General features: G+C 38.4%; 1 protein-coding gene across 1 annotated transcript in view; it reads left to right on the top strand.

Moving 5' to 3' along the window:
* TCTE1 (t-complex-associated-testis-expressed 1) overlaps positions 1 to 8,399 on the top strand; it is a 15,388-nt gene extending 6,989 nt beyond the window's left edge. The window contains exons 2-5 of the mRNA XM_015825312.1: positions 286 to 481; positions 960 to 1,528; positions 4,164 to 4,613; positions 7,167 to 8,399. Coding sequence (XP_015680798.1) covers positions 298 to 481; positions 960 to 1,528; positions 4,164 to 4,613; positions 7,167 to 7,334 — 1,371 coding nt within the window. The 5' untranslated portion in view covers positions 286 to 297 and the 3' untranslated portion in view covers positions 7,335 to 8,399. The remainder of the gene's footprint in view (positions 1 to 285; positions 482 to 959; positions 1,529 to 4,163; positions 4,614 to 7,166) is intronic.
* Positions 8,400 to 15,618: the final 7,219 nt, after the last annotated feature.

Raw genomic sequence — 15,618 nt, 5'->3', positions numbered from 1 at the left:
CACACACACACACACACACACACACACACACACACACACTTGCAGTATCAATGCCTGCATCGATGGAGCTAATTATTGCCTGTACCATACTAAAGGTTTAAATAAATGCAGCTATAAAGGATTTCCCCAACTTCCTTTTTTTGTGATTTGCACCAAATATTTTATTAGTACTAGATAAAATTTTGATTTTTGGTTCTTTTTGTAAATATTTCTTCAATGAGTGGTAGCTGTAGAACTTTAGTGACTATTCAGTTTGCACCAAACTTTCTTCCATTCTAATTACAGCAGCACAGCAGGATGCAGGAAAATGTACCTACAGAGGTCAGTGCAGTTCCTCCTCCAAGTCATGTAACAGTAAGAAATCCTGCCGCTAATCCCCGACGAATGCGACGGCTTATTGCTGAAGATCCTGAATGGAATCTAGCCATAGTTCCACAGCTCACAGAGCTCTGCATCCAGCACATAATCAACAATTTTGAAAGTAAGTCACACAGCTTTCCTATATAAACTTGCTTGCTGAAGAAATATCATTTAATACAGTTTGGAAATATCTGTTATTGAGGGTCACCTGAGGAAAAAGGAAATTAAATGGGATGACTTTTAAAAATCTGTTAAAACAGTTGTACCACAGACTAGATTTCCGCTAACATTGCTGGTCAAGTCATTTAATTCATAATTTTGCCTAATTTGAATAATTGCCATCTCTGCTGTAGCACAGTATATGAACTCTAAAGGTAGTCAGAAACTGATTTAAATTATTCCCTCTGCCCGAGAATGGCAGTTTTGTGAAGACAACTAAATATTCTTAATAATGTTCTCATCATACTCACCAAACTGGGAAGATTTTTTTTTATGGAAGACATATTAAAACAGCATATATACCTACTCTAAGTGATGTATAGATAAATTGGTGAATAGCTCTCTATAATCCCTTGTAATCCCAATTTCTTTCCAACCAGAGAATCCTATCTTGGAAAGGCTACTTCATGATCACCAAAAGAAAGTGCTAGAAAAGATTTCCACAAGCCTACCCCTTACTGTGACTGCAAATTTGATCAGTGATGAAGGCTACTGGAAACGGTGCTGTACTGGAAGATGGACGGTTTGTGATGTATCTGCCTATGGAAACAGTTGGAAGCGGATGTTTTTTGAACGTCATTTGGAAAACATTTTGAAGTTTTACATTCCAGATACTACGAGTCCCAACGAAGTTCTGGATCTCATTCCACTCTGCAAGGAATACGTGAAAAAACTAGAGATTGACCAGTTCCTTCCACCAGTGAAGCTGGATCAAAAGAAGGAAGACGAAGATGTCTCTGATACTGAAAGTGATGCTGGACTAGATGAACCTTCTATGGACCATTTTGATTTGAGCCTGCTTGTTCCTACACTCCCTCATCTTGAGGAGCTTCATCTGTCATATGGTGTTAAAGACTGCGGCATGAATTTTGAATGGAATCTTTTTGAATTCACTTATCGAGATTGTTGCTCACTGGCCAGTGCTATTAAGAAATGCCCAACTCTAAAAGTAATTTTTTAAATACAGTATTATAGTCTTCTGTAATCTTAAACATCAAATGAGAATTCCTCAAAATCGTAAACTAGCCCGAATCATGGTCTGACACAGTTCTTCCATGGTATAAAGGAATTTAGTGCTGAAGTTGGGAAACTTATGAAAGAACCATTAAAAGGGGGAAGGAAGAAACAGGCCATTAAAGAGGCAGTTGGAGGAGCAATTATACAGCAAGCATGAGAGAAAAACTCAGAATAATCTCACTTCATTCTGTTTAGTATGGGAGGGAGGGGAGCAGAGAAAAAGTTAGATTTTCAAAAGTCTGCTGTTATGCACCTTTCTCAGGCTTTCTCAATAGGGCTTCCATAGTTCTGTAAGAGGTTGCTGGGGTTCCACAAGAAATTATGATTTTTTTTAAAAAAAAAAATTTTTTTTGAACTTCACGTGCTGTGCAAGCATTCATACAGGTGGGAATTTTTATACATTGTGATTTAGGTGCCAGCCTGTCCTTTTGCAGTTTTAAATGTTGTAAAATGTGGATTGTATAGATTAGAAGTAATTTGTTTGTGAAGTTCTTATATTTTTTTTTTGTGTGTGTGTGTGTGTGTGATTTTTATGCATTGGCTTCCCAAGATGGACAATTATTTTGAGGGTTCCTCCAGGGTAAAAATGTTAAGAAAGTCTGCCCTGCAACAGTATAGTAGTATTCTTAGACTATCTGCAGTGTCTATTTCTTGAGCATTTTACCTCAAAGGGTTGACATTGATCTTGAAAGCTTCTCCTAAATTTATCTTCAGTCCTTCTTACATTAAGCAAATTCAAGACAAGTTTATTTTGAGTTTATTTTTTGTTTGTTTTAATCTCTGGATATCCAAGTCTCTCCCTAATAGCTCCTTCCTTCCTTCACCTGTTAACAGATCTTTTATATCTTTCTCAAGGTCAGCTTTAAATTTCTTTACACGTGTCCCAATCTGTTAAGGATTATGAGAGAAGGATCTGGACCTTTTGATTCTGCTATGATGAATTCATGGCATTTACATCATACAGTTGCCAATGGTATTTACTTCCAAATAAAAGTAAGATAAGATAAAAACCTAGGACGGTGCGATGGCTCAGTGGTTAAGATGCTGGGCTTATCGGCTGGAAAGCTTGTCGGCTGGTTTGAGACCTGAGCATCGTGCGATGGGGTGTGTTCCAGACCTAGCCCCAGCTCCTGCCAACCTAGCAATTCAAAAGCATGCAAATGCAAGTACATAAATAAGTACCACTTCGGTGGGAAGGTAACAGCGCTCTGTGATGTCATGCTAGTCACATGACCACAGAAACATCTTCAGACAGTGCTGACTCGATGGTCCTTGAAACAGAGATGAGCACCGCCCCCTATAGTTGGTAACAACTAGCGGAATAATATCTGCACAGACTCCTTTTACCTTTAAGATGAAAACTTAGGATTCCTAAAATTGCCTCAGGGTTGCTCAGGGCTGGTACAGGGCAACTTCTACTGTTTACTTTACTTGTGTTATCATAAATATTCCCAAATAAAATCTAGATTAAATTGCAGAAAAGAAAGTTTAAAACTTTTCTTCCATTAGAATGCCACCTCAACCCAATTTATGGACCAATACAACTTTTGAATAAAAAATTAAAACCACAAGAAAATGATAAATTCAAACACTGATCTTAAAGGCTTCTTCTAAGGCTTGGCTCTAAGTATGTGTGGTCTGTAGAAACCTTTTTAGTTACTTTTCCTCAAAAAACCTATTTATATTATAGACATCTACATTAGAAGAGAAAGAAAATAAGAGGTGTGGATAGGCAAAGGCAAAATTGATATTCTTGCAAAACTAAAATGGAATGGGTTGCAAAATTTTCCAGTTCTACATCCCCAAACTATCATAAGCAGTTATAGACACTATGCTTTGATTTATAACACCCCAAAAGAATTGTATTTTATCTAATCATTATTTTGCTCTGATGGGTCACTATCATTTTAATCACAGCTTTGTTTAGAGGTAAGAGGGAAAAAATCCTTCAATAGAAATTATCTGAAGAAGTACAGGCAAAGGAAATTACATAACTGCCTACATGCCAGAAGCATTCAAGTAATATTATGTGGATGCCAATTGTTTGAGTATCTAAGGCACAATCACACTTACTGTTTTATTGGTTATTTAAATGCCAATATAAACCCTGCTGTTCTGATGCTGCTGCACAACTGATAATGTTATTTCCCTCCTCCCGTAAAACGTAGCTAAGGGAATGAAATAGAAACAAATAATTTTCTAGGGCAGGATAGACTCCATCAGACTCAAAACTCTGTATGATTCAAATCCTCATTTTGAGGCCCAGAGACCATCCCTTGAACCATAATTCTTTAACATTTATTCCACGGTTTCTCACCAGTTTTGCCACTTCATAAATAAGCATATCATGGGGGGGGGGGGGAATCCATTCTCTTCTCCTCCCAATTCACCCCTGTTCACCCCTGTACTTGGCCTGGTCCTCAACTGTTCCAAAAATCTTAACGTTTTGCCCTTAGCCACCAAGCACCCTGCCCACCTTGTTTTAGGCACCTAGAGTGAAAAAAGTGTCTTATTGGAAATATGTTAACATCTTTATAAATGCATGTGACCTTATTGTGTTTGTGCAGGTGTTCAAGCTGACCCGGAGCAAAGTGGATGATGACAAATCCAGGATACTGATCCAACACCTATTAGACCACCCTTCACTGGTAGAATTAAACTTATCCCACAATTTGATTGCAGACAGAGGAGCACGAGCTATTGGCAAGCTAATTAACCGCAGTAAGATGGTAACCCTTAACATCTGTGATAACAGGATTCGGGCACAAGGAGCCCAAGCTATAGCTCATGCACTGTCCAAGAATTCTATTTTGATGTCACTCAATTTCCGCCTCAACTGCATTGAGGATGAAGGAGGCCAAGCCATTTGCCATGCTCTGCTGCTTAACAGCACACTGACCACTCTTCACTTGGGTGGCAATGAATTGTCAGAACCAACAGCCACCCTTTTCTCTCAAGTCTTGGCTCAGAACACTACTTTGTCTCATATCAACCTCTCCTGCAACCACATTGGACTAGTAGGTAACCTTTCTGAAATGGGAGTATATGTTTCTTACACAGTGCTTAGATTTTTGGAAGTATTGTCTTACAATCTTGTCAGGAAATTAGATATGAAGGATAAAGCTGGGACATTGGTTGGGAAGAAAATTGGTCTGGTCTACACATTCAGGAGAATTCCTAGACATAAAAGGCATCACAGAGACAAGTTCTTAGCAGAAAGCAGTTGACTTTTCTTCTTGTAGAAAGCAAGGCCAACTGATAAAATTTTACCTTCTCAATTTTTGGCTATTTTTTTAAAAAAAATTGCAGTTGAAAACCCTGACAAATAAGAATACTGATGAAGTTTATGCTGATAAAGAAGAAAGAAACATACTTTTTTTTTTTTTGCTGGAGTCCCTTGAATATTTCTTGGCAAGAATCTCTAAAACATCCCTTTCTACATTAGGCAGTTATTTGCTAAGGTGCCTCAAGCCCAAAGTACTGTAGGTAGAAAAGCAGAAAATGCCTCTGTGCTGGAAGCCACTTCCTATAACACTTGTGTAGGAAGCAGAGCAGATAACTGGTCAACCAGCAATGTAAGGAGAAGCTGGGTGAACCAGCATTAATGCTCTCATTTAAGAACTGGGTAAACTGTAACACAACGAGGAGGAGTCTTTTTGATCTAGAGTTGGCTTTTGTTTTTAGAAAGTTCAATTTGCAATTGTATCTGCAGATTGAAATATTATAATACAATATATTCTTTCACTTCAGATGTAGTCAAATATCTCATTTTTTATCATTCTGTGGCAGATTAAATGCTGAACTAGAGAGCAAGTTTGGTGTAATAGTGAAGGCATTAGGCTGAAAACCAGGTGACCTGATTCTACTCCCAACCTGGGCACAATGCCAATGGGGTGACTTTGGGCTGGTCACTTTCTCTCGGTCCTAGAAAGGAGGACCACTTCTGAAAAACCTTGCCAAGAAAACTGCGGGGACTTTTCCAAGGAATCTGTGAGAACCAGAAATGATAAGAAAAAAGTGTTGACCTGGGTAGTTTCAGGCTTATCAGCTAAACTTATAGTACTGCAGAAGTTACCTTTGTTGCAGGAATCAAATTAGTGAACAAATCAGTCTGGTTTACTTCTGTAAATACATAGCTTGCAATTCAGCATTAGACACCATTTTACTTAGATTAAAAGATGTAACTTCCTTATTTCCATAATGTTTTCATTGTAACGTTAAGTTACGGGCATTTGCCAAGCTTGGCTTTTCAATAGAAGCATTTTGTTGCTTGCCTTGGATTTCAGACATTGCTTGAGTCTCAGTAAATGTCTCTTCCCTATTTTGGCAGGCAAACCAGTATTTAGACTATCAGCATCAAAGTAGCTTATATACCAAATACGTAATGCTCACATTCATTATAACATTAATATAATTTCAGAATACAACTAAAATATCAATAAGAAACCTTCTTTATGGTTATGCAGTTAAATAAGTTTTCAAGAAATGACAATACATCTTTTGATAGCTGAAAAGATTTAATGTAAAAATACAAATATAAATACAAAAGAGAGGTATTCTCAATTTCCAGATGACTATTATATGTAATCATTAATCTAACTTTGTGATTAATTTCTTTATTTTAAAAAGTATAGAATTCAGAACAGGGAACTAATGAAGACACGTTAGCTCATGTCAAAGGATCACCAGCTTGATTTCATTCCTCAGTTTCAATATTATTCCTGACTACTTTGTCACTGCCTTTAAAATCTATCTAGTAGCACATGTGTCATGGTGTCATTTGATAATTCTCATTATGCCAATATTGTTCTTAATAGACCTGCATAGGTGCATCAGCATTAAAGGAGTTAATGGATTTTCTTACTCTTCTTGCATGTCAACGCTTTGAAGAATTGCCTACCACATCCACCTAGTATTTTCTAAGTAAATCCTTTATTATCTCCTGACAACATAATGAAGCAATAGGAATATTTCACTGTCATTGCATCTTCACAACTGAGAGCATAATCCATAATCCATTATGTGAGCAGTTATCTTTAAATTGCAGAAGGTTAGCAAAAGTGCAGCATCATGGACAGATTTGGGATCACAGTAACTCAGAATAAAAAACAACCAAACTATCCTTTACTCTGTTCTTCTTGAGCTTAAAAACTACTGCTATTCATTGCAGCTGAGTCTGCCCTGAGAAATATTCTAGGCTGCTCTGATTCTCCACACAACAAAGTTGAAAGCCCAATCATCCCAGAGGAAGGGCATAATTTCAGTCTAGGTTTTGGGAAAGAATTTAAGTGCCCTGAAAGTTCAGAGAAACACTGGAAATGAGCTAGAATGAAGCCAGCCCATTTTTTTTCAGCATGACATACCAGGAAAAGTGTTCAGTTATAAAAACACCTTAGAGGCATTTGGTGAAAATGAGTTATGGATTGGGGGAAAATATGTGCACATTTTGCAATATCTCGAAAGGAATTTCAAGAAAAATGTTCTTCAGGCTACTTTTGTACATTTTAAAGTAATATTTAGGTTGTGAAAGCCTATTTGGTCTTCATCTTAAGTCTCTTTATTGATTTCAGGATGGAGGGAAGCAATTGTTGGAAGGCATGTCTGATAACAAGACAGTAGTGGAATTTGACCTCAGACTGGCAGAGGTGGGACAAGAGAGTGAATATCTTATTAATCAGACTATAAAGGCCAATCAGGAATTAGCTCGTCTCAGAAACCTGCACCATTCCACCACATAACATGGACCACAAACTACTGAGGAAAAACAGCCTGCGTAGTATAGTTTTAACGTTGCCTCTTCACTTAACATTTGTTTAAGCATCTGTTTTTAGGTAATCGTTGTAGTCAAAGCTATTTGTTCTCAGCTTATGATTGAATGGATGTAACTCCATATTCTTCTACTAGTTTGGTGAAATTTTTGCACCTCTCTTGGATTCATGCTCTTGGATAATTAAATCTGTAACTATGCCAAGCATGTAACTGAAATAACCATATGCTGCATCCCTGTTTAGATTTGCTTCTTTGTTTTTTTATTCCTCTGTTATTTTTCTTTGGTCAATTTTAAATGGTAAATTATTCATAATGTATAAAGCACAGAGGGAATATTATTTCTAATTTAACCATTCATTTTAAATAGTTTAGCTTGCCTTTCTGGAAACCGAACTTTATACACTAAATATGTAACAACTATTATTGTTAAACAATAAGAAAGAATTCCAGGTCTAATACTTCTTATCAATTATTGGATTTTATTTAAAAAACAGATTTGATAGAACTTAACTGTTTTCCTGTTCTTCATTTACTTCCTATCTCGCTTTTACTCCATTATTTCTCTTCTATCCTTTTTATTCAAAATATTTTCTACTAAATTAGAACATGATAAAGTAAGCAGTAAGGTAGATTTTAAAAAATAAGTTAAAAGATTCAGCTTTTCCTAGGCTTTATTTTAAACCACATCACCTTCTAAGGAATTGATAGCACAAGGCTCAGTCCAGGTGCTATTCTACTATTTTCAGTCTCCTTTCAGTCTTAATAAATATCAGCATTAATGCAAGGAAAGTTTCAATTTGAGCCACAATGAACGATGCTTAATGTGAGAATTAGAAATTGCAAGATCAGAAGCTAAGGGCCTAAATCTAAATTGGTCTGTTATAAATACAGTACATGGCCCTCAGCCAACTATTCTGACACATAAGTAGGAAGAAGCGGCATAAGATTTGAATCTTGACTGTACTAGATGTGACATTATTGGTGTGAGTCATGGAGTTGGTTTACTTGATAGTAATATTTATTAGTATCTATAATAAAACTATCTTATCAAAAACTATGTACTTGAATATCTGCCTCTGAACTTTCTAGTTCTGTATCAGTCTATGTACAGCCTAAAATTTAATCCTACAAGTGACCTTGAATTACAGAATTACATAATATACAAACATGTATCAGCTTTAGCTAGTGACAACAAATTTCTATTTTTACTCAATTAAACTTGGGCAGAGACATGTCTTCTTCTTCTTCTTCTTCTTCTTCTTCTTCTTCTTCTTCTTCTTCTTCTTCTTCTTCTTCTTCTTCTTCTTCTTCTTCTTCTTCTTCTTCTTCTTCTTCTTCTTCTTCTTCTTCTTCTTCTTCTTCTTCTTCTTCTTCTTCTTCTTCTTCTTCTTCTTCTTCTTCTTCTTCTTCTTCTTCTTCTTCTTCTTCTGCCATATCCGTTATCAGACGTTGGCGATCATGTTGGCGATCCTGTTTTTATCAGCAGCCACACGAAAAAGTGCTGCTGAGTTTTGTCCAAACCAGTCCCTTAGATTTTGAAGCCATGATGTTCTTCTTCTGCCTGGACCTCGTTTGCCTTCAATCTTTCCGTGGAGGATTAAATGGAGTATGCCATATTTTTCTGGGTGTCACATCACATGTCCGAAATATTTTAATTTTCATTTTTTAATTGTTTTAATGATTTCCCTTGGCTTTCCCAGGCGGCTTATCACCTCCTCATTTCTGATCTTGTCAACCCAGCTTATACGTAACAGCCTCCTGTAAATCCACATTTCAAATGCTTCTAGTCTCTTCAGGTGACCTTCTGTCAGAGACCAACTCTCTACTCCAGTGGTGGCAAACCTATGGCACAGGTGCCAGAGGCAGCACTCAGAGCTCTCTCTGTGGGCACGGGCACCGTTGCCCCAGTCCTAGGCCTTCAGCTGGGTTTTATAAAACCTTTTCGTTTTAGGCCTCCGCCGCCGTGTACAAAAAAAAGGTTCAATCATTCAGTCAATTTCAACTTCTCACGGGAAAAAAAAGATCTTGCAACGTTGGAATTGATTGATTGAACTTTTTAGTCCCACCCAGTCTGCCGTTACCACCGCAGCTATGCCCACCCAATGGGCCACACACCCCAAATTGGCCACACCCAGCCAATGGGCCACACCCAGCCAATGCGCCACACCCACCCGGCACCCGACGATGCATAAGTGGGTTTTGGGTTGCAGTTTGGACACTCGGGCTCTAAAAGGTTCGCCATCACTGCTCTACTCCATAGAGCAGGATAGAAAAAATATAGCATCATTGTACACATGATGATATACTTCTTAATCACTGCCTGAAAACATTTTAGCACATATCTGTAGCCAGTACAACCTTTTAGCGGTTTAAATAAGAATTGGAGCAGCAAATAGTCAATTTCAGCTATTGAGATACAATAAAGTACCAGATCAGAAAAAGAAGGGACTACTCCAGAAACTGACAAAAGGGAGATAATCAGACAAAAGAGCAAGGCCAGTAGATTACAATGGCTGCCAGAAGTATGAGAAGTAGAAGATATTCTACATTACTGGAGCACAAAAACAGTTTTCAGATCCTCACAGAAGAAACCAATCTTGAGCCTTCAGTAAAAGAAAAAAGAGACACTGAAACAGGAGACAGGCTGAAGAGCAGAGGGAATACAGCTACAAGGAGATAACTGTGGGAGTTACTGATACATTACCAAGTGGAACTGAAATACACCGCAATTGGATCTATCAGCTTACAGAAGATGCTGTATGCCAAGCATAAACACTATGGATGTGATAAAATTTCCTAAGGCTTATGAAATTGATGAATAATTATCTTGTTAATCCAATGGAGAGAAATGTCACATAAAGAATAGCTACAACTGTATTCTGATGCAATTTGACATCTTGGAAGTTCAAGATCCTGAGGCTCAGGCAATATTTTAGTCCACCCTTGCAGTTCAGGGAAGCAGAGCAGAAAGCAAAGAAGAGTATTTCAGGTGAATAACTAGCTGCAGAAATAATGTTGAAGAGAAAAATTGGTGTCGGGGATTATCATGTTTAAATAATGGACTGCTAGCATTAAATAGGTCATACTTCAAAAGAACCAGTAAAAATATGTTTGGCTGAAGTGTGACAAAAATTATTAGGAGAGCTTTAGACTGATTTTTTTTGGAGTTCCTAAATGAAAATCCTAAAGGTGATACAGATACAAATGTATACTGGAAGATTATGTTACTGTACTGCAGTCCATGAAAGAAAGCAATCAAAAATTACAACACTGACTTATACAGTTGTGGCCTTTGTTTCTCAAAACGCAAAATTAACAAGGTGCATTTAATATTCCAAGTAGAGAAAGGGGGAATAGTGAATCATCTTCATCTATGGGGTCAAATATTGAAAACGTGCTATTGTAACAGAAGCTCTGAATCTTTTGTACGTATTGTGAAGTCACATGAATGAAAAGGACTTTCATTATTGCAATATGATACTGCTTTGGTCATTTTGACAAAATATCAGATCCTACAGACACCTTTGGATTTAAAAGGAACAACACACTGCTGTAATGACTCCCATGATTAAAATATAACAACTAAAGCAGATAGTGTAGTGTTTTCGGTTCGCTAGCAATTGAGGCAGACGCATGGTGAAAACAACAAACTCTTTATTACACACTCCTACAACCAAGCAAGCAGCAAAAGGCACGCAGGCCTTTTATAGTGCCTGAAACCCGGACAGTGTGAACCAATGGGAATTTACCCTTTTCGCGCCTTGCGCATGCGCACAAGGCTGGCGCCACTCTGTCTGGTCCCGGGCAGCTTTTGGGATTGCCCAGGACCATTTGCAACAATTCTGAGCCTGCTATCAGCTGTTGCAGGCTCAGGACACAACAGATAGTTTGTTCAAAAGATAGAACATAGAATCATAGGGCTGGAAAGGACCTTAGAGGGCTTCTAGTCCAACCCCCCTTATCCAAGGCAGGATTCCTTATATCATCCTGGGCACATGGAATGTCCAATACTTTCTTGATAACTTTCAGCAATGAGCACCTATAGCTGCTTGAAGTAAGCTGTTCCATTGGTTAATTGCTCTCACTGTCAGGAAATTTCTCCTTAGTTCCAGGTAAGTAAAGCATATTTATTCAGAAATCTGAGTAAATAACTTTGGAAATATTGTAAAGTACATCTAGGTTAAAATGTGAAGGAATTAATAAAAGCAATAATATCATTGGTGTCCACTATCAGCCATTCAATGAGAGGGTGTGGATGCTGCCTTTCAAAGGAAACTCTGGATCCTTCAAAGAACCATGAATTTGGGAAAACTTTAATTACTGAAACATCATGGAATGACTAACAGACTTGGAAACAGAGAGGAAAGAACGAATCATTGGAGGAGAGAGTTAGGGGCGGGGATTGAGGGAGAGAATATAAATACCGTTCCTTACACCAACTAGGTAAAAGTGAATTTAGAGAATTGCTTTGATTGGCTTTCAAGTATCTGTTATATTTGGTCCGCTAGCAATAAAATTCATTCTAGCAATCCAAGTGATTCTTGGTTTTTGGATTTCCCAGCCTTGAAGAACTTGATTCAGTCTGGAAAGCTTTCATACTCGCTCATCAGAGAGGCATCAGATCAGACATTCTGGATCTAAACCATGGCTACAAATCTTGAGGTACCTCACTGCCAGCAGCAGTGGCGTAGCGTGGGTTGTCAGCACCCGGGGCAAGGCAAGTAATTTGCGCCTCCCCCTCCACAGTGGGCGGCGACCCGGCGGCTCGGATCGGATTCGCACAGCCACACCCCCCCTCCACAGTGGGCGGCGACCCGGCGGCTCGGATCGGATTCGCACAGCCACCCCCCCCCCTCCACAGTGGGCGGCGACCCGGCGGCTCGGATCGGATTCGCACAGCCAGCACTGCAGAGAGAGTGAGTGAGCCAGGCAGGGGCAGAGAGCTGCGAGTGCGAGCGCGCCCCCCCAGATGTTGCGCCCGGTGCGGCCGGCCCCCCCTGCACCCCCCACGCTACACCACTGGCCAGCAGAGCAAGTTGTGGAAGCATCATTACATACAGAGATCATCTGCTTGTGCTCTGTTATGATGCAGAGACCACAGCATTTGGATCAACATTTACCTCAGCCTGGAGCAATCCCACAGGTTGCTTTCCTGCTGGTGATATTTCATTGCCCTGGCTGTCTGCCAGGGAAGTTCAGGGGGTTCAAGGATACATTCCTAAGCTTCAGTATTCAGTAATGAATACATTTTTTTTCACAGCAGATCAACAGAGTTTTTTTTACAGATCAGGCCAAAGTGGGATACATTCTTAGCCTTTTGAAAGAGAGGCCAGATAGGATGATGGGACAATGCCATCCTAGAAAACTATTAAGATTTTAAATAATTTAGAGCCTTGGTGATTACCCAGAACTTCTAACTGGGAGATTTATAAGTTGTGTGCTAGGGATGTGTGTGCTCTGGAATGATTTTGCCTTGATCAACCAGTTTTGGGAAGGTCTTTCTGGTTACTATGATCAGTTAACATGACAAGACACATCAAGAAGCTTAGAAGAATTATTTCAATGTTGTGATTGATGGTGATTGATGGCAAGCTAGAAGAACAGAGGCATGGAAGACAGAGAGACTTCACAGCCTTTCTTTTTTGGGGAAGAAGAAGCTAGCTACTGTTCGCCTCTCATTAGGTATGTAACTGCACTATCAACTTGCTTTTTGCAGGGCAGATCACGGTTAGATGACAAAATCCCTTGTCCACTTAAGAGTTAACAGCTTTAAAGAAGTTTCTGAACAGTCTGAAGAAAGGACTCATTCCCCCATCATCTCCTGCATCTGTATTGCTATTTTTATAGAAAAGAAAAATAAGTCTTGAGACTAGTCCACGATGATAGATTTCTCAATTTGTGACCATTAGAAATCACTACTCACTGCTTCTTCTTCCACATCTGAACCATCGTCAGAAGGCATGTATTTTCAGTCAATTTGACTTGAGAGGAACTTACCATTTGATTTGGATAAAGAATGATCACAAACACTTAACAGCCTTTGACATTTGAATGGCAAGTTTCAATACACTGTAGTACTCTGTGGTCCATTGTCCAGCAGTCTCTTTTAAATTAATGAATGAGAGATTCTTAAATATTCTGAACAAATATATGGTAATTATCTCTGGATGTTTTGATTTTTTTTCCCCAGAAATTGTTTTTCTGCATTCTACTCAGGTCAGAAATGTGTTATTGCATCTCTGCAAATACAGGTTGAACGGTAAGTTGAAAAAGTATTTAACTTTCAAATCTTGCACTGTTTAGATTATTTGATTTCTAGGAAAAGAGGTTAAATGGATTCTGCAAAGGTTCAATCCATTCTTGCATGACAGGCACTTAAAATTATTAAATATATCCAGTGTTTTGGGGGGATTTTCCAATTTTTGCAGGCACTTCATTCTTGATTTTGTCAAGTGCTAAAGTTTACCAGCTCAACTCCTGGGGAAAAAAAAATAGCACCAATTTAAGTGGTCTCTGGTCAACAACAAGCTGCCTCTGAGGATTTGAAACATCTTCTCCTTCCAGTCTCTGCTTCATCAACTCAATCCTAGCATCCTAGCCCTTCCCCCAACATGGTGTGTTGAACAAACAGGAGATTATTTTTCTCCTACCAACAAATAGCTGATTTTGCCACCACAGCTAGTTATTTGGTAGCTTTGCTCCCCATTTTTTGAACGGGGAAACTAGGAAGGACCAAAGATGACCTTCAGGTGATCATGCACAGGCAGAGAAGAGGGGGCTGGATGCCCGCAATTCTCTGTAAGGAATGATTGGATGGTCTGATCTCTTGACACTTTTTCCCTTCAGCTGCTCATTTTTCTTAAGAACACTTGGATTTTAATTGCACCTTTTGATGCTTTACAGTCTCTTGATATATAACTAGCTGACTTCTGACCTATTTTATGACCCCTTGCTGGACTTTTACAAGTTTTTTCTCTGCTTTTTCATTTAATGTTTACCATTAAATGCAAAATTATTTTTTAACTGTAAAGAAGTTGGGATGGGACCTACATCTATACAGAATTATATTATAAATTGTGCTCTTTGCAACTTTTTTATTTTTAAAAAAGAGCTTTGATAATTATCTCTTAATTTTTAATGGGGAAATTTCCCTTTCTTTAACCCAGGGAAAGATTTCCCTGTGGAAGCTGTTACTTATCTGCTTCTCTTGACCTTGAAGAGAGAAGAAAAAGAGTTTCACATGCCTTCAAAAAGACATAAACTATTTTGTGAGATAACTGAAAAAAAGAATGCTCTCCAACTTACAGGTTTTGTTACAAAATATATATAAAAATTTGATGGCTCTATAATGGAACCCAAGATGATATCCAAAAGCAGGAAATAACAATTGGACCTTATTTGCCATTTGAGGAATTGGAATTTGATTTCTCACTGTCAGATGTGAAGAAAAAAATATTTAGTTCACCAAAAAAGATTGAAAAGATTACACATATAAGAAACTCCAGGATAATGGATATGATGCATGATGGACTGGACTTTCTTGGCAAGAAGAATGCTGTGTTGTCAGAAGAATTATTCAACAATGGATATTGCAGAGATATTTACAAAGGAGACTTACGCAGTTTGGAAATGAGATGCAATTGTTCCCAATTAAAAACCTAAGGAAAGACTTCCGGTTTGCCATTGCAGCCGCCATGGATGCTGGAAGGTGAGCTCTGTCTTCCACATTTGGTTTCGCTCTGCTGGGGGACCCTGGAAAGAGTCGAAAGTCACCCTATAGGAGCAACAAGCAAGGAGGGAAGCCCCGCTTGATTGCGGGAGGGCGGCAGCCCTTCCGCTCGATCCAGGGTAGCCCTCAAAACCAGCGGAGGAAAGACTATTGATTAACCCAGCCACCATGTTGCTTTTTAAATACTTAAATGTAAAATTGGAAAATTAATAAAATATTATTAAAAAAACCCTAAGGAAAGGTTTTATCATTAAGAACCCAATGAGGGTATTTGACCCTGGACTCAGAAAGAATGATCAGAGTGATTTCTAATAAATAAGAAACCATGTAGATTTTCTAAGAGTAAATTACAATAACAGAGTGTTAAAAGAGTGCTTTGAATTTTAATTTTGCTGTTGTTTAACCTGCTAACTATTTTTTCTTTCACATATGTAATGTATGACAACTCAATTGGGTTGCAAATAGATGTACAAACTTATAAATTTTGGACCTGCTCAGCAAGTGGGGAAACTATTATTGTTGCA

This window comes from Protobothrops mucrosquamatus, unplaced genomic scaffold (assembly GCF_001527695.2).
Source record: "Protobothrops mucrosquamatus isolate PMUCROS unplaced genomic scaffold, P.Mucros_1.0 scaffold2590, whole genome shotgun sequence".
NCBI classification, from domain to species: domain Eukaryota; kingdom Metazoa; phylum Chordata; class Lepidosauria; order Squamata; family Viperidae; genus Protobothrops; species Protobothrops mucrosquamatus.
Note: the sequence above shows the minus strand (reverse complement) of the source record. Positions and strands in the feature narration are given on the sequence as shown.